A 22,738-nucleotide genomic window follows, 5' to 3' on the forward strand; every position below is an offset into this window, starting at 1 on the left:
CTGCTTTAAATGTTTGATATAATTTATCAGTTAAAATGTATACGAGCCTATTGTTGTCATATAGGTAGGTTTTCAAGCTAGGAATATACTTTCTTTACTAGGTGCTATTCAAATTTTATATTTCCTCCAGAGTTAGTTTCATTAATTTGTCTTCCAAGGTACTTCTTAGAAGTTGTCAAATTTATTTCAAAAAAGATTTTTGTAATATGCTTTCTGTATCCTTTTAAATTCTGTAAAATCTGTGGTAATGTCTCCTAGGTCTTGATATTTTAATTTTAAAAATGTATAATTGATATTGTGTAATAGGAAGGAAAGGTCTAAAGGAGCAGGGAAAGTGGGAGGTGTAGGGGAAAGAAAAGACGGGAAAAGAAAAAATATGAGAAAAGGAGAAAAATGGAAACAAAATCTTTGCAAATAGGGAAGGGTGGAGGGGGTGAAGGGAGGGCAGGGGAAGGGGAAAAAAAAAATAAGAACCAAGATTCTCATGTGATGGTACAAGATCCCAATGATGAACATAACAGTATTTTATACCTAAAATGTACCAATAAACTTAATGGGGGAAAAAAATTTAAAAAAAAAAAAAAAAGCATCCATAAGGAATTTCAGTCAGTCTGGTGTCAATTATGTATTGGGCAAACAGCTTTCTACATCGCAGAATCCCTTGAGGGAAGTCTGAATTATGGCCAAGGGTGATATTGATGTTAACAAAGATGATCCCAAGTCACAAAACAGTGGCACCACCTGCAGTATTCTGTGAAGACTGGGAAGTATGTAATTAATTTGAAAGTGTACATGGCAGACTGCATCATGGTGTCTGGTTATTGCTGCCCTTGTCCACCAGAAAAGTGAACAGAGTTCAGTGTCCTCACCCAGGAAAGCAGAACTTATCCCTGCCTGACCCACCTGGGCTCCACCATGTGCCTTGCTTTGACCGGCGGCAGGTACCCAGGTATGCTGGGTGCAGATCCCAGCAAATGCTGTGGGTGGCATTCTGAGCTCCCACCAGCGTCCTTGCTCTTGCTGAGCCAGCGCTAAGAGAATGGCATCTCTCTCATGGGGTCTGCTTCAGCCTGAGCCCTAGAGGGGGAAGACACTGGAGGAGGACCAGCACCTGGAGCGGCCTCCATGTAACACACACAGTGAGAAGTCACACTTTTTTATCCTAAGCTAGTGACCTTTGAGGGGGTCCCTTTCTTTTTTTCCTAAGACAAGGTCTCTCTAAGTTTCCCAGGCTGAGCTTGAACTTGCTATCCTCTACTTCAGCCTTCAAAAGAGCTGGGATTACAAAGTGTGCATTGTCACACCCAGTATGGGGGGTCCCTTGTATAAGTGTGGTCTGCTTTTAAAATGGCTTCATTGTGTTTGCTTGCTTTAAGTTTGAGCCTTTAAATAGTTTGCATAAGGTATTTTGGTAATTCACATATTTGGAGACCCCTGCCCCCCTACTAGCATAGGTAATTGAGGAATTACTGTCAGTAATGTGGGTTAAAATCTTGCTAGAGGAGATGGCAGAAAAACAACTGCAAGCAGTCAAGGGCAATATATTAAGCAGATTGTGCCTCCTCCGCCCAGGAAGCCAGGCCTCCAGGAGGGCTCCCATGGGTGTCCCTGCTTGGGTGGGGATGAAGTCCTGCCAGGGCTGGGTGCAGAGGGAGATCTCAGTGGATGGAATTTCCATGCACAGAGATACTGAGGATGACGCCTTCAGGGTGTGGGTTATGGACAGCTGGCAGCCACCTGCCCTCCTTTTAGAAAGTTTCGAGGATGGGGGATGATGGATCTCTTAGATCACAGGCACAAAAGGAAAAGTCAAGTCCAGTCTTCTCTCCATCTCTGGACAACAAAGTGCTCCAGTACTAACTCAGAGCCTGAGAATGACCGACTTCGTGACTGTGCACAAATTATTTAACCTTCTGCCTCAGCACCAAGCATTAATTAATCATGGCAAGTGGTCTCGAGACTCTACAATGCTAAATACAAATAGAGGAGACCCCCTAATTCATGGAGTTGTGACTCATGGTCTTGAATATTCATGTCTAGCCACACCAGTCCATTCGGTCCCCCGGCAACGCTGCTTTGTTTTCCCGAGCTCCAAGGGGTCCCCTTCTGTTTGTAAGGTGAAAGGGGGGGCTGTACTCGTGTGTGGCTGCAATACTGATGCCCTGTTTGTTCTTTGGGGACATCCTGAAAGGCATGGCACAGAGGCCTGGAAACACCAGTGACACCTGAAGTCCGTATTCACACCAGAATTTCTCCCCATTCATTTTACCAGTTTGAAATTCTTTAGACATACAAGATCTTTAAAGTAAAAATTCACTTCAAAGGAAAACAAAAACAAAACAGTTAGGAGCAAAGACTCTAGTGTGGGGTTGTCCATTTCTGCCCCTTGCTGTGTCATTTTGGACAGAGCCCTTAATGTCTTTGAATCTCCATTTTCTCATTAAAAAAAAAAGAGTAATAATAGTATGCATTTCGTGGGCTGTGGCCAGGATAAAGTGAACTGATGACTAGGAAATGGTTAATGCCTGGTACGTGGTGTGTGGATCTTAGCAAAAACTATTACTTGGTAAAGATTCAAGTTTCATCATCTCAGAAAAGGAGAGCGAAGAGCCAGGAGAGCAAAAGGCAAAGGGGGAGTGTGCGGGACTGTCAGAGCAAGGGGACAGTGGTATCTGTGGGATGAAGAAGGAGAAGCAGATGAAGAAATGAAGGGCTGGGAGGTGTTGGGCAGGAGCAAGAGGAGGCCGGGATGATAAGCTGTGATGTTCCTGGCAGCGGTCTCTGTGGTCAGGCAACAGGAAAACCCAGGTCTCAGATTCTTTCCTCTTCTCCACTGGATGCCAGACCGTGTGCCACAGTTGGGGGCCTGAGAAGAAGCTGCTCCAAGAATGGAGACAGACGAAGTAGTTGGGGAAGTTTCAGGCCTGACCTTAACTTTGCCCCTGGGAAGCCCTCACTTCGCCTCGGCCCTGCTCAGCTCAGGCAGCAAGGCTTCTCCCTTTCCTGCTGTCTACAGCGGGAAGAATTGGGCTCAGAGTGCCACAGAGCACTTGGCAGTGTCTTGTACATGACAGTGGGCTCATAACATTTTTTGGATCACATTGTTCAGTTGATCCAGAGACTGTTTTCTACTGTGGTTATACTCGTCTGCCAGGATCCCAGACAGGAGATGACAGGTGAAGGCAGAGATTTGGGTTTTGGCAGAAACAACTAAAAAGAACTAGAAAACTGAAGGGGAGGCTCCATTAAAACAAGCCACAAGCAAAAATCCAGCATACTTGTCATCCCAGCTACTTGGGAGGATTACAAGTTTGAGGCCAGCCTTAGTGAGACCCATTTCAAAATTTAAAAAAAGGCCGGGGATTTAGCTCAGTGGTTCCACCACCTGCCTCAAAAGCACAAGGTCCCGAGTTCAATCCCCGGTACAAAAACAAAAATTTGAAGTTTTAAAAAAGAGCCAAGGACCTAGGTCTGTAGCCCTGGATTCACTCTCCAGTCCTGCAAAAACAACAACAACAACAACAAAAAAAAGAAAACAGAAATCAAAAACCAAGTACAGTAACTTGCTCTGCCTGATATATCTCTGATAATAATTCACTTTACTATATAAAATAAAATTTGTCAGTGGTAAGCCTATCTTTGTGCATAACAGTTGTTGAATAAATACAACAAATTTGAACATTGCTCTGGGCCATTGTCAGATTCCATTAGTTCAATTGTGTCAAGGATTGGAGGAACCTTATTCCTTCAGACACTTAAAGAGAGTATATAGAAGGTGCTATTAGAAGGTCATTTGAAAGCTGCTCAGATGATCACTCACAGATACAGGCTGAGACACGTTTCAAGATATCCAGTAGTAAACTTTTCAGTTTTTGGTACTAGGAAAGACTGAATGTGCCTCTCAGTAACTCTACAAAACACGATCTTCCACAGTAGTCCTGCCAGGTGTGAAATAATTGGCAGTATCAGTAGAGTTCTATCTTCTGCATGCTTAGCTGCCTCAGCCACTACAAAATCCACCTTCTCAGAAGTCCACCTTCGTGAAAAGACGAGAAGCACCTGCTTGGCTGGGCCTCTACTTCCCCTTTGTAGTGCTAGTGGGCTGGTATATTCTGGACCAGTACTATTGGCATTGGCAGCACCTGGGCACTTGCTAGAAATGCAATTTCTTGGGTTCCACTTGCAAGTCTGGAAAGCTGGAGTATGTAGCAAGACCTCCAGGGGATTCTGGTGCATCTTTGATGATCAAAATCTATGAATTATGTTCTTGAACTTGGTGGAATGGTTGAGATTCTCTTACATGGCTCTTTGAAAATATTCTGTATTCTGAAATTGGGAGCCAAGTGTAGTAAAGATGTTTCTTCTTGGAAGGAAAGCTTCCTCGAAATCTAATTGCTGGAGGGGAACCGATGACTAAATTGCCAGGGAATGGAAACAAAGAAAAAATCCAGTACTTGGATTATGACTGTAGTCTGAATCTTCATCTCTTTTGTCTGGCTTTACTTTCCAGTAAAACTAATTAGCAATTTAAATACGCAAATTTTGGAATATTTCTGAGTTGGATTAAGTTCCAACACAAAAGTAGTGGTACATAAAAAAATTTTTCTCTGTGAATTTGGAAACTATTGACTTACAGTAGTCTGGTGTGAGGACCAGAATCCTATCAAATCTGTCCTTTATTTTTTCATCCATGAGTGAAACTAAATACAATCAGGAAATAGAAAAAATGTTCAAGGTCAATACATACAACATCCAGGGATCCATCACGACCAGAAGTCTTTGTAAGTTTTGGGGGTCTTAGCAAACATCTTAGGCAGCCACTCTTAGGAGCTTTTTAGGAATCCACTTCTAATGATGACAAGTAATATTTTGAAGTTGTCAAATGTTGTTATTTGGCACATATTCATAAATGTTCTACTATAGTGGGCCAAGAGAATGATATACTTGAGATTCACAGCTTTATAAAGGATTTTCTAAATAACCCAAGCTCTTCAGTATTTATAGTTATGAAATGGTTGCTGTACTTTGCTTATCTGCCCATCACTGAAAACTGTTTGTTTCCCTTCATTTTAACATGCAAGTTATATAAACCCATTCCAGATAAAAGGGGAGCCTTCTGTATTTTTATTTTTCTTAGTTAAGTAAATATCATCTACCCTTCAGTGGTTAAGTAAGTGTACAGATATCATTGAAAGTGCTTTCTTTTATGGAAACACAGATACTAAAATCAACTCAACCTTGGTGCATTATAATTTCTAATACATCAGGTTTTAATTAATCTCTTTTTTTTTTTTTTGTGGCACACATGTGCTTAAGACTTCATGGCAACCAACCGGTAGAAAGAAAGGATTACTTTAGATGATTTTGAAATATGCATTGTTTGAAATGGCCTCGGGTGACCAGCTTTCATGAATGGCTGATTTTACTTGAGGGGCACATCATCTGGTTTAATTATATCAGCTCCTTTGTGTGATAATTGTTGTTCCTGTGTATGCTGAGAAATGAAGTTTTAAAGCAAAATAGAGTTGTTAGTGACAGAATAAATTGTGGAACACCACTGGGTGTTTGTAGTTTAGAAGTGTAAATTAATTCCAAGGACTGGTGCACCAAAGTTTATAGATATTCCAGTAACAGTAAACAAATTTGTCCCAAACATCCATGGGCATAGATCCCAATCTGAGCAAATAGCTCAGGGAGATTTATTTTGCAAATAAAACCAGTAACAATTGAGTGTTGCAATTTGGCTTTTAAATTTTTCATTCTATAATGGTGCAGCTTACACATTATAAAATCTACTCTTTTGTAACAATAGAGTAAAATGTTAAGTTTTTCATTACTAAAATGTTTTCCAACTTCTCTGAAATTAAAGTAAGAGTAATATTCTAAGTTTCAAGTCACTACAGATCTCTGATACAAGCAGCATCACGTGAATCTGCAAATGTTAGTAAGTTTATGGTTTTTAAAAACCCCGCTGTATCTCCTCAGATGCTATTCCATTCATGTCTGTCTGTCCAGATAGTGATTTGAGGTAGATCAATAGTTTTGATTGGGCAGAACGTCATAAATTACATAGGTGTCAATAAGAGCGGATAGACAATTTGTATTCATTGTACAGCTTTATGGCTAAGATTAATGAATTAATTTTCCTAAATATATGTGCTAGTTTCTGTATTTATTCTACTGTAATGATAGTTTCCTTGACTGCAGACCTGAATTTCACTATGAGTTCGAGCAGAATCGCTCTACTGATAAGTGTAAAGCTGTCCTCATCAGCTGTTTGGAGGTCAGTATCAGCTGAAAGAGATCCAGTAATCTGAACACAGTGCAGGGATTTAGGCACAGAAGATGATTTTGTCAAGAAAACACTTAGGCTGTGTATGTAACCAATACAGTAGTATAAAAGATCTCAAAACAAGATTTCCCAGTACAAATTGTGAAGAGAGCTTTTGAAATAGCAACATAGGAACTAATCTCAATTTTAAGGCTTACTTGAAAATGTCTCTGTGTTAGGGGACTGACTTTAATATAAGGATGTTTTTTAAAGTCCTATAAGTGATATTTTGGAGAGGAGGAGTAGATCTCCATTATTTACCTTGAGGTAGGAACTGGAATTCTCTGAAGCTGGGAACAAGAATTCTCTGTGTCTTTTGAAATGGGGATTCACCCTTCACGGGTTTCTTAGAGCTGCCTCTGTCAGGTGTCGTCCTGTGCGACACCAGCTGGTTCTCCACTCTGCCACCTCCCAGACCATTGTGTTGGTGGAAAGCAAAAGCAAAAGCGCACGGGGGTGGCCAGTGGGCGTCTCCTGCCTGTGGCTTAATTTATGCGGGGAAGTCAGGTGCTCCTCTTTCCTATGGAGAGCTTGACTCTGTGATAAATATTTGGAGAAATGCTTTTGAAATACAGATGTGCCGTCTAACAGTCTTATAAAAGTATTTTCTTTGACTTAAGTGCATCACAAGAATTATGGAACTTTAAATTTGCATCATAGTAGATTATATACACAAGGGGAACAGACTGAAACAAAACATGCCTTAAAAATCCCAAAGTCTGTTAAAAGCACTTTTTTGGTTGGTGCTAGGGAGTGATCCCAGGGTCTCAGTCATACTAAGCGTGCATTCTATCATTGAGCTACTTCTTTAGTCCTTAGAAGCCCATTTTTAGGGCCTAGGAGTGACTGAACTTTAAGTTACAAGGGTGATGTTTTTATACTACTTGAGAGATCATATGTCATGTGTCTAAATGTTGCCATGTGCATAGTTATGTTGATGCACTGTCTTAAGTATGTGTGCACACACAGAGAAAGACAAATGCATAAGCATTTTTGGCACAGTGATACTCAACAAAGTCCCCACCTCCTTACAGTTGGGTGGGGTCACATGACTACTGGCAGCCAATGGAATGTCAGAATCATACTAGGTTACTTCCTGGTTGAAGCCATGAAAAGCTCCCTGCAAGATTCTCTAGCTTTTTCTTCCTTTGCTTCTTGCTCCAGTTACTGCAGCAACAAGACAACCACACTGCCCTGATCAGCTGGCATTCATGCAGGACTGGGCAGAGCAGAGCACTCTACCAACCTGTGTGTGACCTGTAGTTGGGGTGACAGATAAACTCTGATTGTATCAAGCCACTGATATTTGGAATTTGCTATTGCAACAGATTAATTCTTTTCCTCAATGAGAAGATAGAGAGAAAAAATGTAGAAAACTTAAATTTACCATTTGTATTTTCATAATTCAGCAGTATGAGAATGAAGTGGAAAATAGAATCTGTCTCTGTCCCTCGCCATCCCACAGGGATAACCAACACCAACAGGCCTATGAACCCTTTCAAGGTTTCATCCAACTTCAGAATCCACAGCACTGAGAGGGAGAAGGGGGGAACAAGAGAAAGGGAAAAAAAACAGCATGGCTGGAGGAGGCTCTCATCATTTAGCCAAGTATTTCCCCAAAGATGCTCTGGGCCAGAGGCTCGAGCTTTCTCAGCTGTTGTTGGAAGAAGATTTATGACCCAGAGGGTATAAAAATGTTATTGCTCCAGAAGGAGACTGTTGTCGATCTTCTTTACTCTGGGTTGTGATAAATTAAATGGGGAAACAGGCTTTCTGGGGATCAACAATGGATGAACCTTGCCAGCTATGGGATTGTTAAGAGGAGAAATTAGCTCCTTCGTGGTTTCACATATATCATAAAGATAGTGTATCCCAAAAGCTTCCTCCAAAGAAAAGCAATGTATGGGAGACTAGAGAGCCAAAAATAGGGAGAAAAGGCCATGTAAACTGATCCTAAGAAATATGAGTGTGTAAATTGGCTGTGGGGGTGGGAATCAGTGCTTTGCTGGTATGATCCTGTTTTGCTTCACTCCGGCAACAACCTGTGTTCTGGTTGAATTCAACTCTGAGTAGTTGCAAAATCTCCCCTGCTGCTTCATTTGGTTTTAGTGTCTCCTTTTCTCTAGTCTAACTAGTTAGTGACATTATTTTGTCCTAGAAATAATTCTTGTGCCCCATGCCAGAGAAGTTTATTTCTGTGATGAGTTATTCTGACCCTGTGCCTCACATGCTTTAGATGTGTAAAACTTGTAAAATTCTGCATTATCCTCAGGCAGCAAAAGAACACAGAATGTCATCACTGACCAGCAACTCCTAAGTGAGACCAGGCACTTAGAACTAAAGATAGTTAAAGGAAAAAAGGGAAGGAGAAGTTTGTGGCTATGGCCAAATCTACAACCTTTGAGGTAAAAGTCTTAACTGTAGAACCAAGTTGACTACAGGCCAGGAATTCTCAAACCTTTGGGCTCAGGATCCCTTTATATTATTATGTTCAAATTTATTGAGGGTCCTTCTCCCCAAAAGCTTTCACTTCCATGTAGATAATAGCTATTAGTATTTGATAATTAAAGCTGAGGATTGTTTCTTTTACTTCATTTTATTTATTTATTTATATTCAGACAGGGTCTCACTAAGTCACTGTGGTGCCCCATCTGGCCCAAACTCTCCATTCTCCTTCCTCAGCTAGGATTATAGACATGCACACTACACCCAGTAAAACCGAGAAATTTTTTAAATACTTATCAAATCTTTAAAAAATAACAATAATAGATTATATGTTAACTTAAATGATATGTTCTATGAATAATAACTGTATTTCCCAGATGAAAAGTTTGGTGAATAAAGGGCATTAGTTCTGCACTTTTTATTACTTTTTAAAATGTTTATCTGCATAGAAAAACACTAGGTTCTTACACAATATCTACTTCTGCATTTCAGCCTCTTGAAATGTATTATTTTGGTTAAAATATGGAAATAAAATCTGTCCCCTCTTGGATAAGTAGTTGGAAAAGTAGAAGTATTTTAATAGTAAGTACCTTTTGCAGGTACTTGGAGATATTCTTCTTTGATATTACAACAAACTTGACAGGTGATAATTAATGTTGTAGTAAGAAATCTGAAATCATATCAATGAACTCTTAATATTCTTTAAAATCCACTGGTCATCTTACACTTCGAATATTTTTTACTCGTGTGATTTTGTAGTATTGTGGTCATATGAAAAATACTGGTTTACTGAATTGTGCAAGTATTATAAATGTTGAAACATTTTATTTTGCAATATTAAAAAATGCCCTTTTTTTAATATCACTACCAAAATCATCAGAAAAAATTTTAACTTTGGGGAAACTGCTGAGCTCACCATGGTGGATGTACATTTTCTAAACTTGTGATTTTGGCTTGAAAGCTAAAAGCTAGATCTCTATCATTAGTAACAGATACTATCAGGTTTTTTAAAAATAGTAGGCTTGTTTCACTCATTATAAGAAAATATCTGCCAAATGTCTGAGTCCACATAATTATTTAAATAAAAATAATTATTTATGTAAAATTGGCACTCCGTGAAGAAATGAACTGCTAGTAGAGCTTGGTGCTTAGACTTGCAAGTGCTTTTTCAAAAGACACCCATTTCTCAAGCAGCAAGGGGCTTTGTGTGTCCCTCCTGTTTCATCAAACAGAACATGCAAAAGAAGTTCATATTCAAGGTCAGGATTTAATAAAATTAAACCTTTTACTGATTCATCCTCAGTGAAGCTGGCACACTTTTTAACTGTATGTGAAACTTTATTTATTCACACTAACACAAAAGCAGTTTGCCCAACAGCGCTCTTCTATTAGGAGCTGCAAATCTCAGCAAAATAGAAAAAAAAAAAAAAAAAAAAAAGACCATATGTCAACATTCTTCTCAAAAATAGTTCTGACCTCGTGGACCCTAGACAAAAGGTCTCAGGGTCCCCACAAAGTGCTAGACTACACTGAAAATTTTGTCTGTGGACAAAAGGTACAGGGCTCCAAAAGCGTATTTGGCCATTGTCTCTTTGTTAATTTAATTTAATTTTATTTCATTTTGTAATGGTGAGGCTTGAACCCAGGGCCTCTCACCTGTCAAAAAAATGATCTACCACTGAGCCACATGCCTCAGCCCCACCAGCATCCTCTGTGAAAACCTTGGCACTAACTGGCCATAAAAAGGGAGTTCGGTGAACCCAGAGGTCCCCTTAGACCCATTGGAAGGTGAGGACTCCCATAGCCTATGGCACTGCCAGGCCAGCCTGTGTGAACTAAACTTTCTCTTCAATTAGCTTAAAGCCTTCCTGTTTTTTCTTTGTATGTGACTTGAAACATATAATGCTACATGTACTGTTTGGGTTGACTGCCTTAAACAAAGTCTTGTAGACTTGCTGTAGCAGTTGACCAGAACAACAATTGAGGTTTTCATTCTATGTCTTGGAGAAAAAACAACTTGTATTCTGGTCCCAATCATTCCTCAAGCTCATTTTCCATGGGTGAGAAAAATCTCTTTTTACATTTCTCCCATTTCTTACTGTTCCTCAAGACAAATTGTTAGTCTCAAAGGACACTTGTCGTCCTCCACAAAGTATCCAATTCAAACATCACATCCTTGTCTTCTCTGTCAAGTTGCATTTTGTCTGTCAGCTGCCCTCTCCCCTCCCTTCTTTACTTCTTTTCCTTCTGGAGCTGGAAACCAGGCAGAGAGGGGATGACAGGTTCTAAAAGGTCATTTCTGAATAAAGAATTGTCTGTGTGTAGTGGGTCCCCCTCCCCATGCTGGGGGTTGAACCCAGAGCCTTGCACTTGCTAGCAAGCACTGTACCACAGAGCTACACCTCCAGTGCTGTGTGCACTGGTTTTGGAGAGGTGTGTTTGGTGTGCTTTAGGGAAGGGAGGTAGGGCAAAGATGGAGAGGTCCTTCGCCAGACATTTCTAAAACTTCAATTTTTCTTTATTATTCAACATATATAGGCTTTTACAAATAAATTCCTTGTACTGATAATAAACTGGAGGCATGGTGAAGGGTACAGTATTCCATTTAGATAGGAGGAATAAGCTTTCAAGATCTATTGCACACAAGATAACCACAGTTTATTTATTGTGTATTTCAAAATAGCTAAGAGAACAGATTTTAAAGGTTCTGAGCACAAAAAAGATAAATATGTGAGCTGATGGATATGTTAATTACCTTGATATATTTCACAATGTGCAGATATGTCAAACATTAATTGTGCCACATAGATACATGCAATTACCATTATTCCATTAAAAACAAAAAATTTAAATAACAAAACTGTGGCAGCAACAAATGTAGGTCTCTTCTGTACCTTCAGTTCACCAGGAGCAAAGGTCACTGAAAAGGTAAAGACTACATCTACTTTGTTCTCCCTTTTATTTATTAGGAAATGATTTCTGATATAGTTTATACAAGGTGCCACTAAGGCTCATTTTCTTTTTCCTGAAGGAAAAAATACAGGAAATAAGATAAAGAATGACTAGGAATGTTGACTGAGTTCCAGGGAATACTGTTGGCATTTTAATTGTCAAGAGCTTTCCGTTTCATTTGTGGCTGATTATTTAAACTCAAGTGCCACTGTCAGCCCGGTGCAGTGAGCCGTCCTTTCCTGGTCACCCGTCAGGAGAGGCCGCTTGCTCCCATAGCGGGTGCAAGAAAACCCTGTTCACTGTCTTCACACACCCTTGCAGGCATCAGAGGTGAGCAAAATTTTGCTTCTTAAAGGACCAACACTGTATGAAATATCTAATTTAACTAGTAAGCCTACCCCACACTTAGTGGGAACAAGCCATTAGCTGACATCTCATTTCTCTTGTTTTCCTGTCTTCGTGCTTGCATCAGGTTTCTCATAATATAAAATAAATGCACAGGAGTCAAACAGTCAGTGCAGAATAATTGCAGGCCTTCAGTGTTCAGCATGCACGGCAGTCTCCAAAATAACCCTGAGTTATTAAGAAAAAAACACCTAATCACACATATTGACATATCATAGCCACAGGAGCCATTGGAATTGGCTTATTTTTGGCTTTGCAGATAATGTAGCTATCCAGGACTGTCTTGCTGCAGATTCAAGGCTTTAATTTTAAATCTTATTACTTGTTGAGTCTCTCTCTCTCTTTCTCTCTCTCGCTGTGTGTCTCTACCTCTGTCTTTGTCTCTGTCTCTCTCTCTCTACACACACACACACACACACACACACACACACACACACAGTGTAATTACAGGCTGCAGAATGAAAAGCATTAGAACTGTTTACAAAACATCTCATAAAGTTTTCAAATAATAGGTGTATGTGTATGTGTGTTTGTATAAAACTAAATAACCTGTACAGCAGAGATAAACAGTACACATTCTTCTTCTGATGCCCCAGGTCTGCTCCAGAATTTAGAGCAAGGCACGCCTGATGGAGCACTGTCCTCCTGCCGTGTGATGCTTACACTTAACTAGCTATGCTTATTGATCAGGTGCCAATTTATTGTTGCAGATCAAAATACACCTCTCCAGGTGTATGGGGACAGAATGGCTGTTGAGGCAGGCTGCTATCTAATTAACTTTAGAATAGTCTCAATTCCCATAAAGAGGGTTCCTCGTGACATTATCAGAGAAAGATTTTTTTTTTAAATGAGCCCTTTTGTTATCATTTAGAAGTCCAAGAGAAAAGCTTTCCACCGATTAGTGTTCCAAAGTGAGAGAGGCATTTTTCCAGCCCTTTCAAAAGTCTCTTTCTGTGCAGCTTTGCAAAGATTTTGCAGCGCTCCCCTCTGGATTTCATTTATTTATTTTTTGATGTGGAAGGGTGGTCTCCTTGGAGCCAGTCAGTCATCTTGCCCTGTAGGTTTAGATCTGCTGCGGCAGAGTGAAACCCAGAGACCAGCCACAGTCCGGGTCCAGACAGCAGGCAGGCTAGTGACCGACGTCGCAGGGGCTCTGTGTGCTTAGGTCCAGGCACAAGAGCCAAGGAAACAGGCTGGACAGAGGGACCAGCCTCGTGCCTTTCCCCCTGGTGATTGACCAGGACACTTAGGAGCTTTTTGGGGGCTGGACAAGGTTGTTCTGTCAGTTGCTCATTGTGAAGTCTCTGTCAGCAGAGCAGACTCTGGTGGGTAAGGAGTGACATAATGCAGATAACAAACGACAGCTTTGCGCTTCACTCTGCCTGATAGGTACTCAGCATCTTGTGCAGGTGAGTTAACCTCCCCCAACACGCCCCTCGCAACCCTTCCCGGCACACAGATACTCTGGTTCCCCAGACAAGGCTGGCCCTTCCTCGCCCAGCATTAGGTTTGCTGGGAATGTTTAAAGCACTGTGAGAGTGTGAAGGGGGATGATGTGCTTACGCTGTTGTATGGAGCTGATTAGGAAATAGAGATATTATTTGAGTCACTAGCAGTTCTACATGTTGCCTTCTGTTTCTTTTGGAGGACAGGAGAAAAAATATGTAAAATATGTACATACCTGATACGCTATTTCAAGACACTACTTCAGATCAAAAATCTGCTTCAAACCCCTTGACTGATGTTGCGTTTGTATTTTTTCCTCCCCCCTTCTAGGACTCCATCTGCAGCTGTTCTGAATACCTCCAAGCCTAGAAATTGATTATTCAACCAGGACACCTAATTCAAGGTATTAGCTCTTGTCAGAAAGCTTTCAAATTTGAGCTCTGTGCTGCAAATTATACTTTGGCATTGAATTGAAATAGGAAAAGCTGGACCGAGAATAAAGGAGAAAAGTGAATTTGCAAAATAATCAAGTGCTTAAAAAACTATGCACCCCTTGTGAGTGTTTGCTGCTTCTGACTCATTTACAGCCCTCTTTCTGCCAGTGGATGTGCCAGTTCTGACTTATTTGCAACCCTTTTTTGTGCAACTGTGTTTGGGGTTTGGATTTCATTTTAGTTTTTCTCTCTTTCTTTTTCTCTTGACTGCTCAGACCACCAGAACTCAGGAGACAGACATTTTGTCAGTTTTGCGACATTGGACTGAGTACAATGAAGTATTCTTGCTGTGCTCTAGTGTTGGCTGTCCTGGGCACAGAACTGCTGGGGACCCTGTGTTCCACTGTCAGGTCTGCGAGGTTCAGAGGACGGACACAGCAGGAACGAAAAAACATCCGACCCAACATTATTCTCGTGCTCACCGATGATCAAGACGTGGAGCTGGGTGAGACAGTGCTTCTGCACTTGTTAGTCATTTTGTTCAGATGATTTTCAGAGCCTCGGTGCTGTCTGGGACCGTGGTGGCCACTGGGGGGTTTGCCCTTCATTGTGGTTCCATCACCAACAGTCCTAGAGTATGAGTGACACTGTACGGTCAGAAGGCATTTGGTGTGTGTTTCAGCATTACTTCTCTGGGGTTAAACTTTCAAAATAGTCTGAGGAGGGGCCCAGGAGAGGACAAGAAAGGAGAGTGAGAAGAAGCCTGAAAACTGTAGAGTCAAGGAGGTAGCCATGCACCTTAGAAACTCTGGGTCAAGAAGTTTATAAACCATTAGGCCAAAGTTATTTCAAAGAATATGTAAATATGACATTCTGTGCAATTCGTGTGAAAGTAGACTGATACTAAAGAAACTTTGAATGATTATTTTTAGAATGAATCACTTGTTCACAGTTTGTTATAAAAATGTGAGACAGTTGAAAATTACAGTGTTCCACATATACTTGGTAGTAATTCACCTACCATTAACTTAGGGTTAATACTTTTGGAATTAGCTCACCTAGGGTAATTCTAGAGCACTCAGAAAATATACCAAAATCTAGTGCTTCTAACTTACCTTCTGACTGGCTTTCTCATCTTCTCAGCTCTTTATCCTCCTCCTCCTCCTCTTTCTTTCTTTCTTTTTTTTTTTTTTATGCTGAGATTTGAACCCATGCCAGGCAAGCACTCTAACCCTAAGTAATATCCTCAGCCCTTTTTATTTTTCTCTGAGACAAGGTCTCACTAAGTTGTCTAGGCCGACTTCAGGCAGCCTTCTGAGTGGCTAGGATTACGGGCATGCACCACCACACCATGCTTCTTCCTCTCTGAGGTTCATCCTAGGCTCTTGTCCATAAGCCTGGGGCCAGGTTCTTCCAGTGTACCCTAAGATGGATAGACTTGCCCCACATTGTCATTTCCATTCCCGGACCCCTCTTCCTTGCTCTCCAGCATCACTCAGAGATGCTTCCCCATCACATTCAACTTGAACGTGGGGAGAATCTTTCAGCAGAGCACACCGGGCTTCCTTTCTGAGCTCCTATGCTAGGTTCTTGATGGTTAAACCTTCCATGCTGAACTTGATCTGCATGCCAGGAAGCTTTGATTTCCAGTTTGAAACCAAACCGTGGAATTACAACAAAGTTAACTCCTGGAGTTGGGACAGAAGCACATGCACAGAAAGTCAGCAGGAGTCATAACTGTTGAAATTGATTCGCAGAATCTGCTCTCCCGATTATGTTAAAAAAAAAGGCATTGATGTTTTCCAGGTGACATGATGAAATGAAAGGACTTGCACATATGACTCTGGCGTGTGTGTAGGGTGGTTGCGCCCTTCTTTGACAACCGTCACGTCCATCCCTGTGCCTACAGCTGAGATCAGTAGACCCTCCTTATCCTCCTTGTCTCCTTTTATTCTCAGATTCCCCCTAACCAGGTCACCTGTCCTCGGTGCCCTCCAGACTTTCCCTTCCTGCCCATTCTTCACTTCCTTTTGAGAGGTGTCTTCCATGTGTCTGATCGCTCGGTTGTCTCCCTGGGCCCAGGTGAGCAGGCCTCTCTCCTCTGCAGGCGAATGAGCTCCACACTGACCAGTCTCCAAGGCTGTTTCCCTCTCCCGACTCCTCTATACAAGAGACTTCCATTTTCCTGGAGATGGCTGGTGCCTCCGTCTCCCTCACCTCTGTCTTGCGCGCTGGTACATCTTGTCTCCTATACCTTTTCCACCCCACCTGTTCTTCATGACCCAGTTCAGGCTTCCCACTCTCAGGTTTGGAGTTCCTGCAGAATACCAGCCTCTCCTCCAGCAAGATTGAGTTTTCCTCTGTTACTCCCCCATGCGCACACATACCTCCAGCCTGGCCCTCATCCCACGGTCCCTTGCCTGTCCCGTGCCTGTCCCTAACACTTAACCGCAAGCCACTAGAGGCCAGAAGTGTGTTTTCTTTATGTTACAATCTCCATGTCGAGATTGTGCCAGGAATATATTAGGTGCTCAAAAAACTTGGGATAGACCCACAGGGGGCTGAAAAAGACTAAGACAATTCCCAGAAGTGAATACAGGTATCCATTGTGGACTACTTCATCAACAAACAGCACTGTCTTTAAAAGTACATTAAGGAATTATTGGGGGAAAAAATTTTAGCAAAATTCTAATTTTCAGCTGTGTGCTATACCACATTCATTAAACTTTTCCTGAGTAATTACCAAATACTGGATTCTGGTGCATACATGTAAATTCAAAGGTGAAATGGTGTAATCCAGGCTCAATCAACCCAGTGCTTTCTACATACTTATTTGCCTTTTCTTCCTTCCTTGGTTTTTTTAGTCAGAAAACAAGTCTTCCAGATAACTCTATGAAATAGTCCATATTACTTTCCTCAATATTTATCCATAAGAAAATTGAGACTTAGAGAAGTCGATTCATTTGTAGTGGGCTAGCGAACAGGGACACCAGGACCTATATTAGTTACAGGTCTCAAGAGTACACGTTGAACAATTTGACATTCCGTCAATCAGTCCATCAGCAGACATTTAGTGAGCCCTTACTGAACACAACCTGTGCATGCATCATATTGCTCTAGGTTCAGGGAGAGAGAGAAGGTAAGCAGAAGATGACCCTTCTTTCCTTATAGGCCTAATAAGATGACTATGAACCAAGCAATCCATGGGTCAACAGCTCAGAGATCTTTCTCAGCAGAAATGTGATGCTTTTGGAGTGATTCTTGCTTGATCTGGTACTTTGGCCATCATTTTGTAAGGTGCTCATAAATCTTCTTGAAACTTTCTGCTCTAAATTTTGGTTGTTTTTGGCTTTTACCATCTTGACAATTTTTAAGGGTACAGCTTAATAGTGTAATGTTAAGTATACTCATGTTGTTGTACAACCAATATCCAGGGTTCTTTTTTTTTTTGAGACAGGGTCCCACTATGTCATTCAGGGTGACCTTGAACTCTCTATGTAGCCCAGGCTAGCCTTGAATTTTCAGCAACCCTCTTGCCTCACCCCACCCCCAGTGCTGGAATTACAAGTCTGCAACATCAGGCCCAGCTTCAGAATTCTTTTCATCATACAAAACTAAAATTCTGTACCCATTGAAGAGCAACTGCATTTGCCCTTGCCACAGCCTCAACCCCTGGTAACCCTATTGTGCTCTGTGTCTCTGTGAATCTTCTACTCTAGGTCCCTTGTATTGGTGGAATCATACAACATTATTGGTTTTATGCCATGTAGCAGCATAGTGTAACAGCCTCATGATTTCATCCACGTTTTAACAGAATTTCCTTCCTTATTAGGGCTGAATAATATTCCCTTCCGTGAATATAATGTATATCACGTTTTTATTCATTCATTTAGGGTTGAGAATTTGAGCCACTGCCTCATTTTGGCTGTTGTGAATAATGCTGCTATGAACATGGGTGTATAAATACAGTGTTATCTCTTCAAGATCCTGCTTCCAGTTCTTTTGCAAAGGAAAGTTCTACCCAGAAGCAGAATTTCTGAAGCCTATATAAATTTTATTTCTCAAGGAACCATCTTGCTGTTCTCCATAGCAACTGCACCATTATCCATTCCTTCCAGCTGTGTACAAGTGTGACAATTTCTCCACGTGCTCATCGACACTTGTTATTTTGATTTTTTTTGTCTGTTTTCTAGTAGCCACTCTAATGTGTGCAAGGTGGCATTTCACTGTGGTTTTGATACAGTTGGGTTTGTTTTGTTTTTCATTTACATGTAATTTTGTTTGCCAAGTACTTTAATAAACCTTTGCTTACATAAAACTTTTGCACCTGTACTGCTGTAGGCAATTTTGGCTTCTGTGCCTCCAGAAAGCTATAACAGACTTAGAAAAGACTTAGAAGAACAATTATAGAAATTTTTAATAGAACACTTTTCTTTCTGGGAAAGAATGAAACAATTCTACCTCTTTGTCTGGAAAGACAAAGAGTGAACAGAGCTATAATCAAAGTTTATGAAATAAAGCTGGGGAGAGAAGCAGTTGTTCAGTACAAGTAGGGGCTACTCCCTCAACTTTGAAGACAACTAAAATAAACTAGTACTTTGTGAAGGGAGTTAGACCCATAAAGGGTTCATTAATTACAGTGCTAGAACCTTCCATATGGGTATACTTCATCATTTTCCAAAGAACATTCATTCACAGTAATATGAATGAATATTGTCACCCCACCCAACTTGGGTGGATAGAACAAAAATCATCATCCCAAAGGAAACAGTCTGTGGAAAGCTTAATGACTCACTCATGGTCCCCTGACTTCTGAATATGCTTTTTCCAGAACTTAAGAAATAGTTCCTTAGATTGTACCGTCATCCGTAAATAGTTCAGCTTTTTAGGCTAAGATAATAAATGGAAGACCCCCCTCCCTCATTTTTTTTAAAGCTAGGAAAACACATGGAAGTGACAGATGTGAAGTTCAGGACAGTGGTTACTTCTGAGGTAGGAGTGGTAACCAAAGCATCCATAACATCTGTATTTTATCTTAATATTTCAATATTTGCATACTTATGTATGCATCTAAAAGAAATGCAGTCATGTTATACTTGATAACCGTAGGAGATGTGTTATTCATTCTTTTATTCCCTATGCTTGAAATACTTTATAAATCAAAAGAAAGAAAGTCTGAAATTCTCAATGGACTCCTTTAACTTTCTGAGAGTATAACCAACAAGAGAGAGAATGGGCTCTAAATCTTTCCCAAATGGTCCCTTAGTCCCACTCTGAAAAGCAAAACATCACATGGATTTGACCATTATTCTGACTCAGTGCGGTGTTTCTTACATTTTGCTGATGCTAATATCACAGCAACTCTGACCTGATGATTCTCTTAGATCATAGGTGGAATTAAGCCATAAGTCCATGGAGATACTTTTGTTTCTTTAAAGAAGAGGTCAAATAACTGGGTCTCCAGCCTGGAGCTTGCCCACAGATATATATTGTTTGACTAGCTTTTAAAAAAAAATCAAGCCAACATTTTCCAAATTACGTGGTTTCCTATTTTTTTTAAATCCAGATTTTGACTTGTCTTAGAAATTCAGAAGAATGAAGCCTTGCATTTGCATTCGCATGAGACAGCCACCAATCAGCCAAGGCCCTGTGATTTCTCTTGTAGCTGGTTGCCTTCATTGCCTATCTTGTCTTATAGCCCTGTGGGCACATTAATTTCTATTCCTGTATGCAACTACCCTCAGCTTTTAATAGCCTTTTGCTCTTTTCGGTGAGGGAAGGGAATAATGAGTCTTACTGACCTGGAAACATTCCAGACAGACTTTTTATCCTTTCTTATTCTTTTTTCACCCCAACTTGTTTTTCCCTTTTGGTTTTAGATTAAACTATCTGTATTCCACCACCACAACCACCCACCCCGCCACCATCAATTCCATAGTTTTGGTAGAAAAAGACACTGTTTTATCATGTCTTTTATTTTCTTGTGCTTTGAGAATTAACATTCAGTAGATCAGTACAGCCATTTTTAATTGGGGAAATATCACTGTTTAGGGTTTCACACTTATTGTGGGATTAACTGTCGGGGTGAAAAGATCACAGTGGTGCATTTAATACAGACTACCTGGGTATTTAGCATGAGCTGTACCTCATCATTAAACAATGCTATCAATGAACAATCCTACATCATTTATTTTTTAAGGCTGAGGATCAAACCCGGGACCTTCAAACACTGTACCTCTGAGCCACACCTCTACCCCACAATCCTGCACAATGAATAAGAGTAGGTATTTGCTTGTTACCACCATCAAACCATCAACTGGTGCAGTCCACACAGGTGTGTCTGTCTAGGAGGACAGGTGTATACATGGACCTCCATAAGTGATGATGATGATATTTACTATTGTATTTCTGGTTTTGTGAGTTTTTCTGGCCATGATAAAAAGGCTTGATGAAAATTTTAATGTTACAATAGCATACAATATTAAATAATCAAATGCTAAGATAGTTGAACCAGGAAAGATAAATCTTTGTTTTAAAGTTTAATGTGTTAGAGGAATAATTCCAGCTCTCTGTGTGATTTTGGTCACTCAGGTCAGTGGGACATCTCCCTTTTGGCCTTTTTCACACAGATGGTTTGGGAATTGAACTGTTGGAGTGAGTAAATCACTTCAACTAGCAACAGTTCCCTCCAGCCTCATCCTGTCACACACTCACCATCCAAAACCATGTCTGGAGCCTTGATTTTTAATTCAACTGAAATTTCAAGTGTGGAGAACTTGCTAGGTTCCCAAAGGCTGCTGCTTCTCTGCTCCCAGTCACCACTGACCTATCTGGCATCTGGGTGCATCTGAAAGCTGCCACAGCATCCCCCACCCTTCAGGAGCAGTGGCAGATGTCCCCAGTCCCCACCTGGAACTCTGGCTAACAGACAGCATTTCTTGGCAGTCCCGGGGCTCAGCTGTGGCCTGGACCTTCGCTGTCGCCAGGCCAGCCCAGTGAGCTGTGTCTCCATGCCAGCTACACAGACCTAACTCGGCAGCTTCATGGCATCCCCATCAGCCCCCCTCAGGCAGATTTAAAACACTCATGAAATTGGGATTTTGCTAAGGGGCTGGGGGAGAGAGTGTGTAGACAGGGGAAGAATAATCGTAAGCCATCCACATCATGAAACAGAAAATGTAACTGGCCTAGCTACCCTTCCTGTAGATTTCAAAGAAGTAGATGAGAAAGGTGGAAGGATGTGGTGGAGTTGAGGCGATCACAGTGAATCTCTAGCCATCCCTGGGGATCTTAAGGAGGCTGTTGGTTCTAGGACCCCTGAGGTCACCAAACACGATGCTCAATCCCTTCTATAAAATGATATAGCATTTGTATATATCCCACACACATTCTGCCACATACTTTAAGCCATCTCTAGATGATTTATAAAACCCAACACAATGTAAATGCTATGTAGTTATTCTGCTGTATTATTTAGGGAATAATGACAAGAAAAACAGTCTGTACATGCTCAGTACAGACACAAGTTTTTTAAAAATCTGCATTTCTATCTGCATTGGGTTAAAAGTACAATGCAGACCCTCTGAATACAGAGGGCTGAGTGTATGGCTACATCCGAAGAGTCCCACATCCAGCCACATGCAAGGGATCCCTAACAGCGTTATGCCGTTTGATCCTCAGCAACCCTGAGAAGAGGCAGGAGAGCTGCAGTTAACTCCGCTTTATGGATGAGAAGTACAAACCAAAACAGATTAAGCAACCTGCTCAAGCTAATTTGTGGCAAAATCTGGAGATTTCCCGCAAAGTTCAAGTTCAGGGCTCTTTTCTCAGTCTAGTCCTTGGTATGAATGTGAATCTTGGTGTGAGTGTTTGGTCGCATCCTTTCTATTGTTCCCAGGAACTAACAGCTCTTAACAGCGAAAAACCAGCACAATTTGTGTTTTGGGCCCCAAAGGCCTGAAACTTGGAGAAGAAAAGAGCTGCAGTTCAAAACAAAACTGGGCTTTCCACCCTTAGGATGGAGCACTGTCCCTTCCACTGTTCTCAGCAGATGTGAATGCCAAATTATGAGTTATATTGCAGAATAGCTTTGGGTTCAGCTTGCCAATGAAAACCCAATGGTGCCATAATGGTGGCGGTAGATTGAGTGCAAGGCAGTGTTACTGACAGTAATTAGTGCACAGCACAAAAGAGACGAAGGTCCCTCGTGCGTCCCTTACTGGAGCCCACTGGCTCAGCAGCACAGAGGTTCGGATTCCTGTGCTCCATCACCTGAGTCTGCCCTGAATCTATCGAGATGAGAGGCCATGATTAACACCAGCATGACAGCCAGCTGCTGAAGACAGAGCAACCTCACCTGGGCCTGAGGTACTGAGATCTTTGCAGACCTGGACAGGCGTTCATATCTGTCAACACCTCCCCTAAGAGCCCAGATGAAGCACAGGATGACACTCCAGAAAGTGAGGCCTATCCTGACAGCAAGCAGACACATTTTAGTTCTCGAAAACATCACTGTCACAGCCAGTACTCATCCTGCACACAGCTTCAGAGTATGGCTTCCCGAGCAGGGTGTCTGCATTGGCATCTGGACTCTGCTCGTGAGATTCACCCTGTGAGCCTCAGTTTCATCATCTGAAATACAGGAATCATCACACATAGTCCCCACAGGAAAGCTTACCGTCAGGATCTAATGAGCTGATGCACGGAGAGCACATCAGAAGAGAAG

General features: G+C 41.3%; 1 protein-coding gene across 1 annotated transcript in view; it reads left to right on the forward strand.

Annotated features, from left to right (window-relative positions):
• Window positions 1–22,738, forward strand: part of Sulf1 (sulfatase 1) — a 156,577-nt gene that overhangs the window by 55,541 nt on the left and 78,298 nt on the right. The window contains 2 exon segments of the mRNA XM_087190436.1: window positions 13,910–13,982; window positions 14,289–14,518. Of these exon segments, the coding sequence (XP_087046562.1) occupies window positions 14,347–14,518 (172 nt within the window). The 5' untranslated portion in view covers window positions 13,910–13,982; window positions 14,289–14,346.

This window comes from Heterocephalus glaber, unplaced genomic scaffold (genome assembly GCF_053883595.1).
Source record: "Heterocephalus glaber isolate CG9 unplaced genomic scaffold, H.glaber_assembly_v1.0 deba00001553, whole genome shotgun sequence".
In the NCBI taxonomy this organism is placed as follows: Eukaryota; Metazoa; Chordata; class Mammalia; order Rodentia; family Bathyergidae; genus Heterocephalus; species Heterocephalus glaber.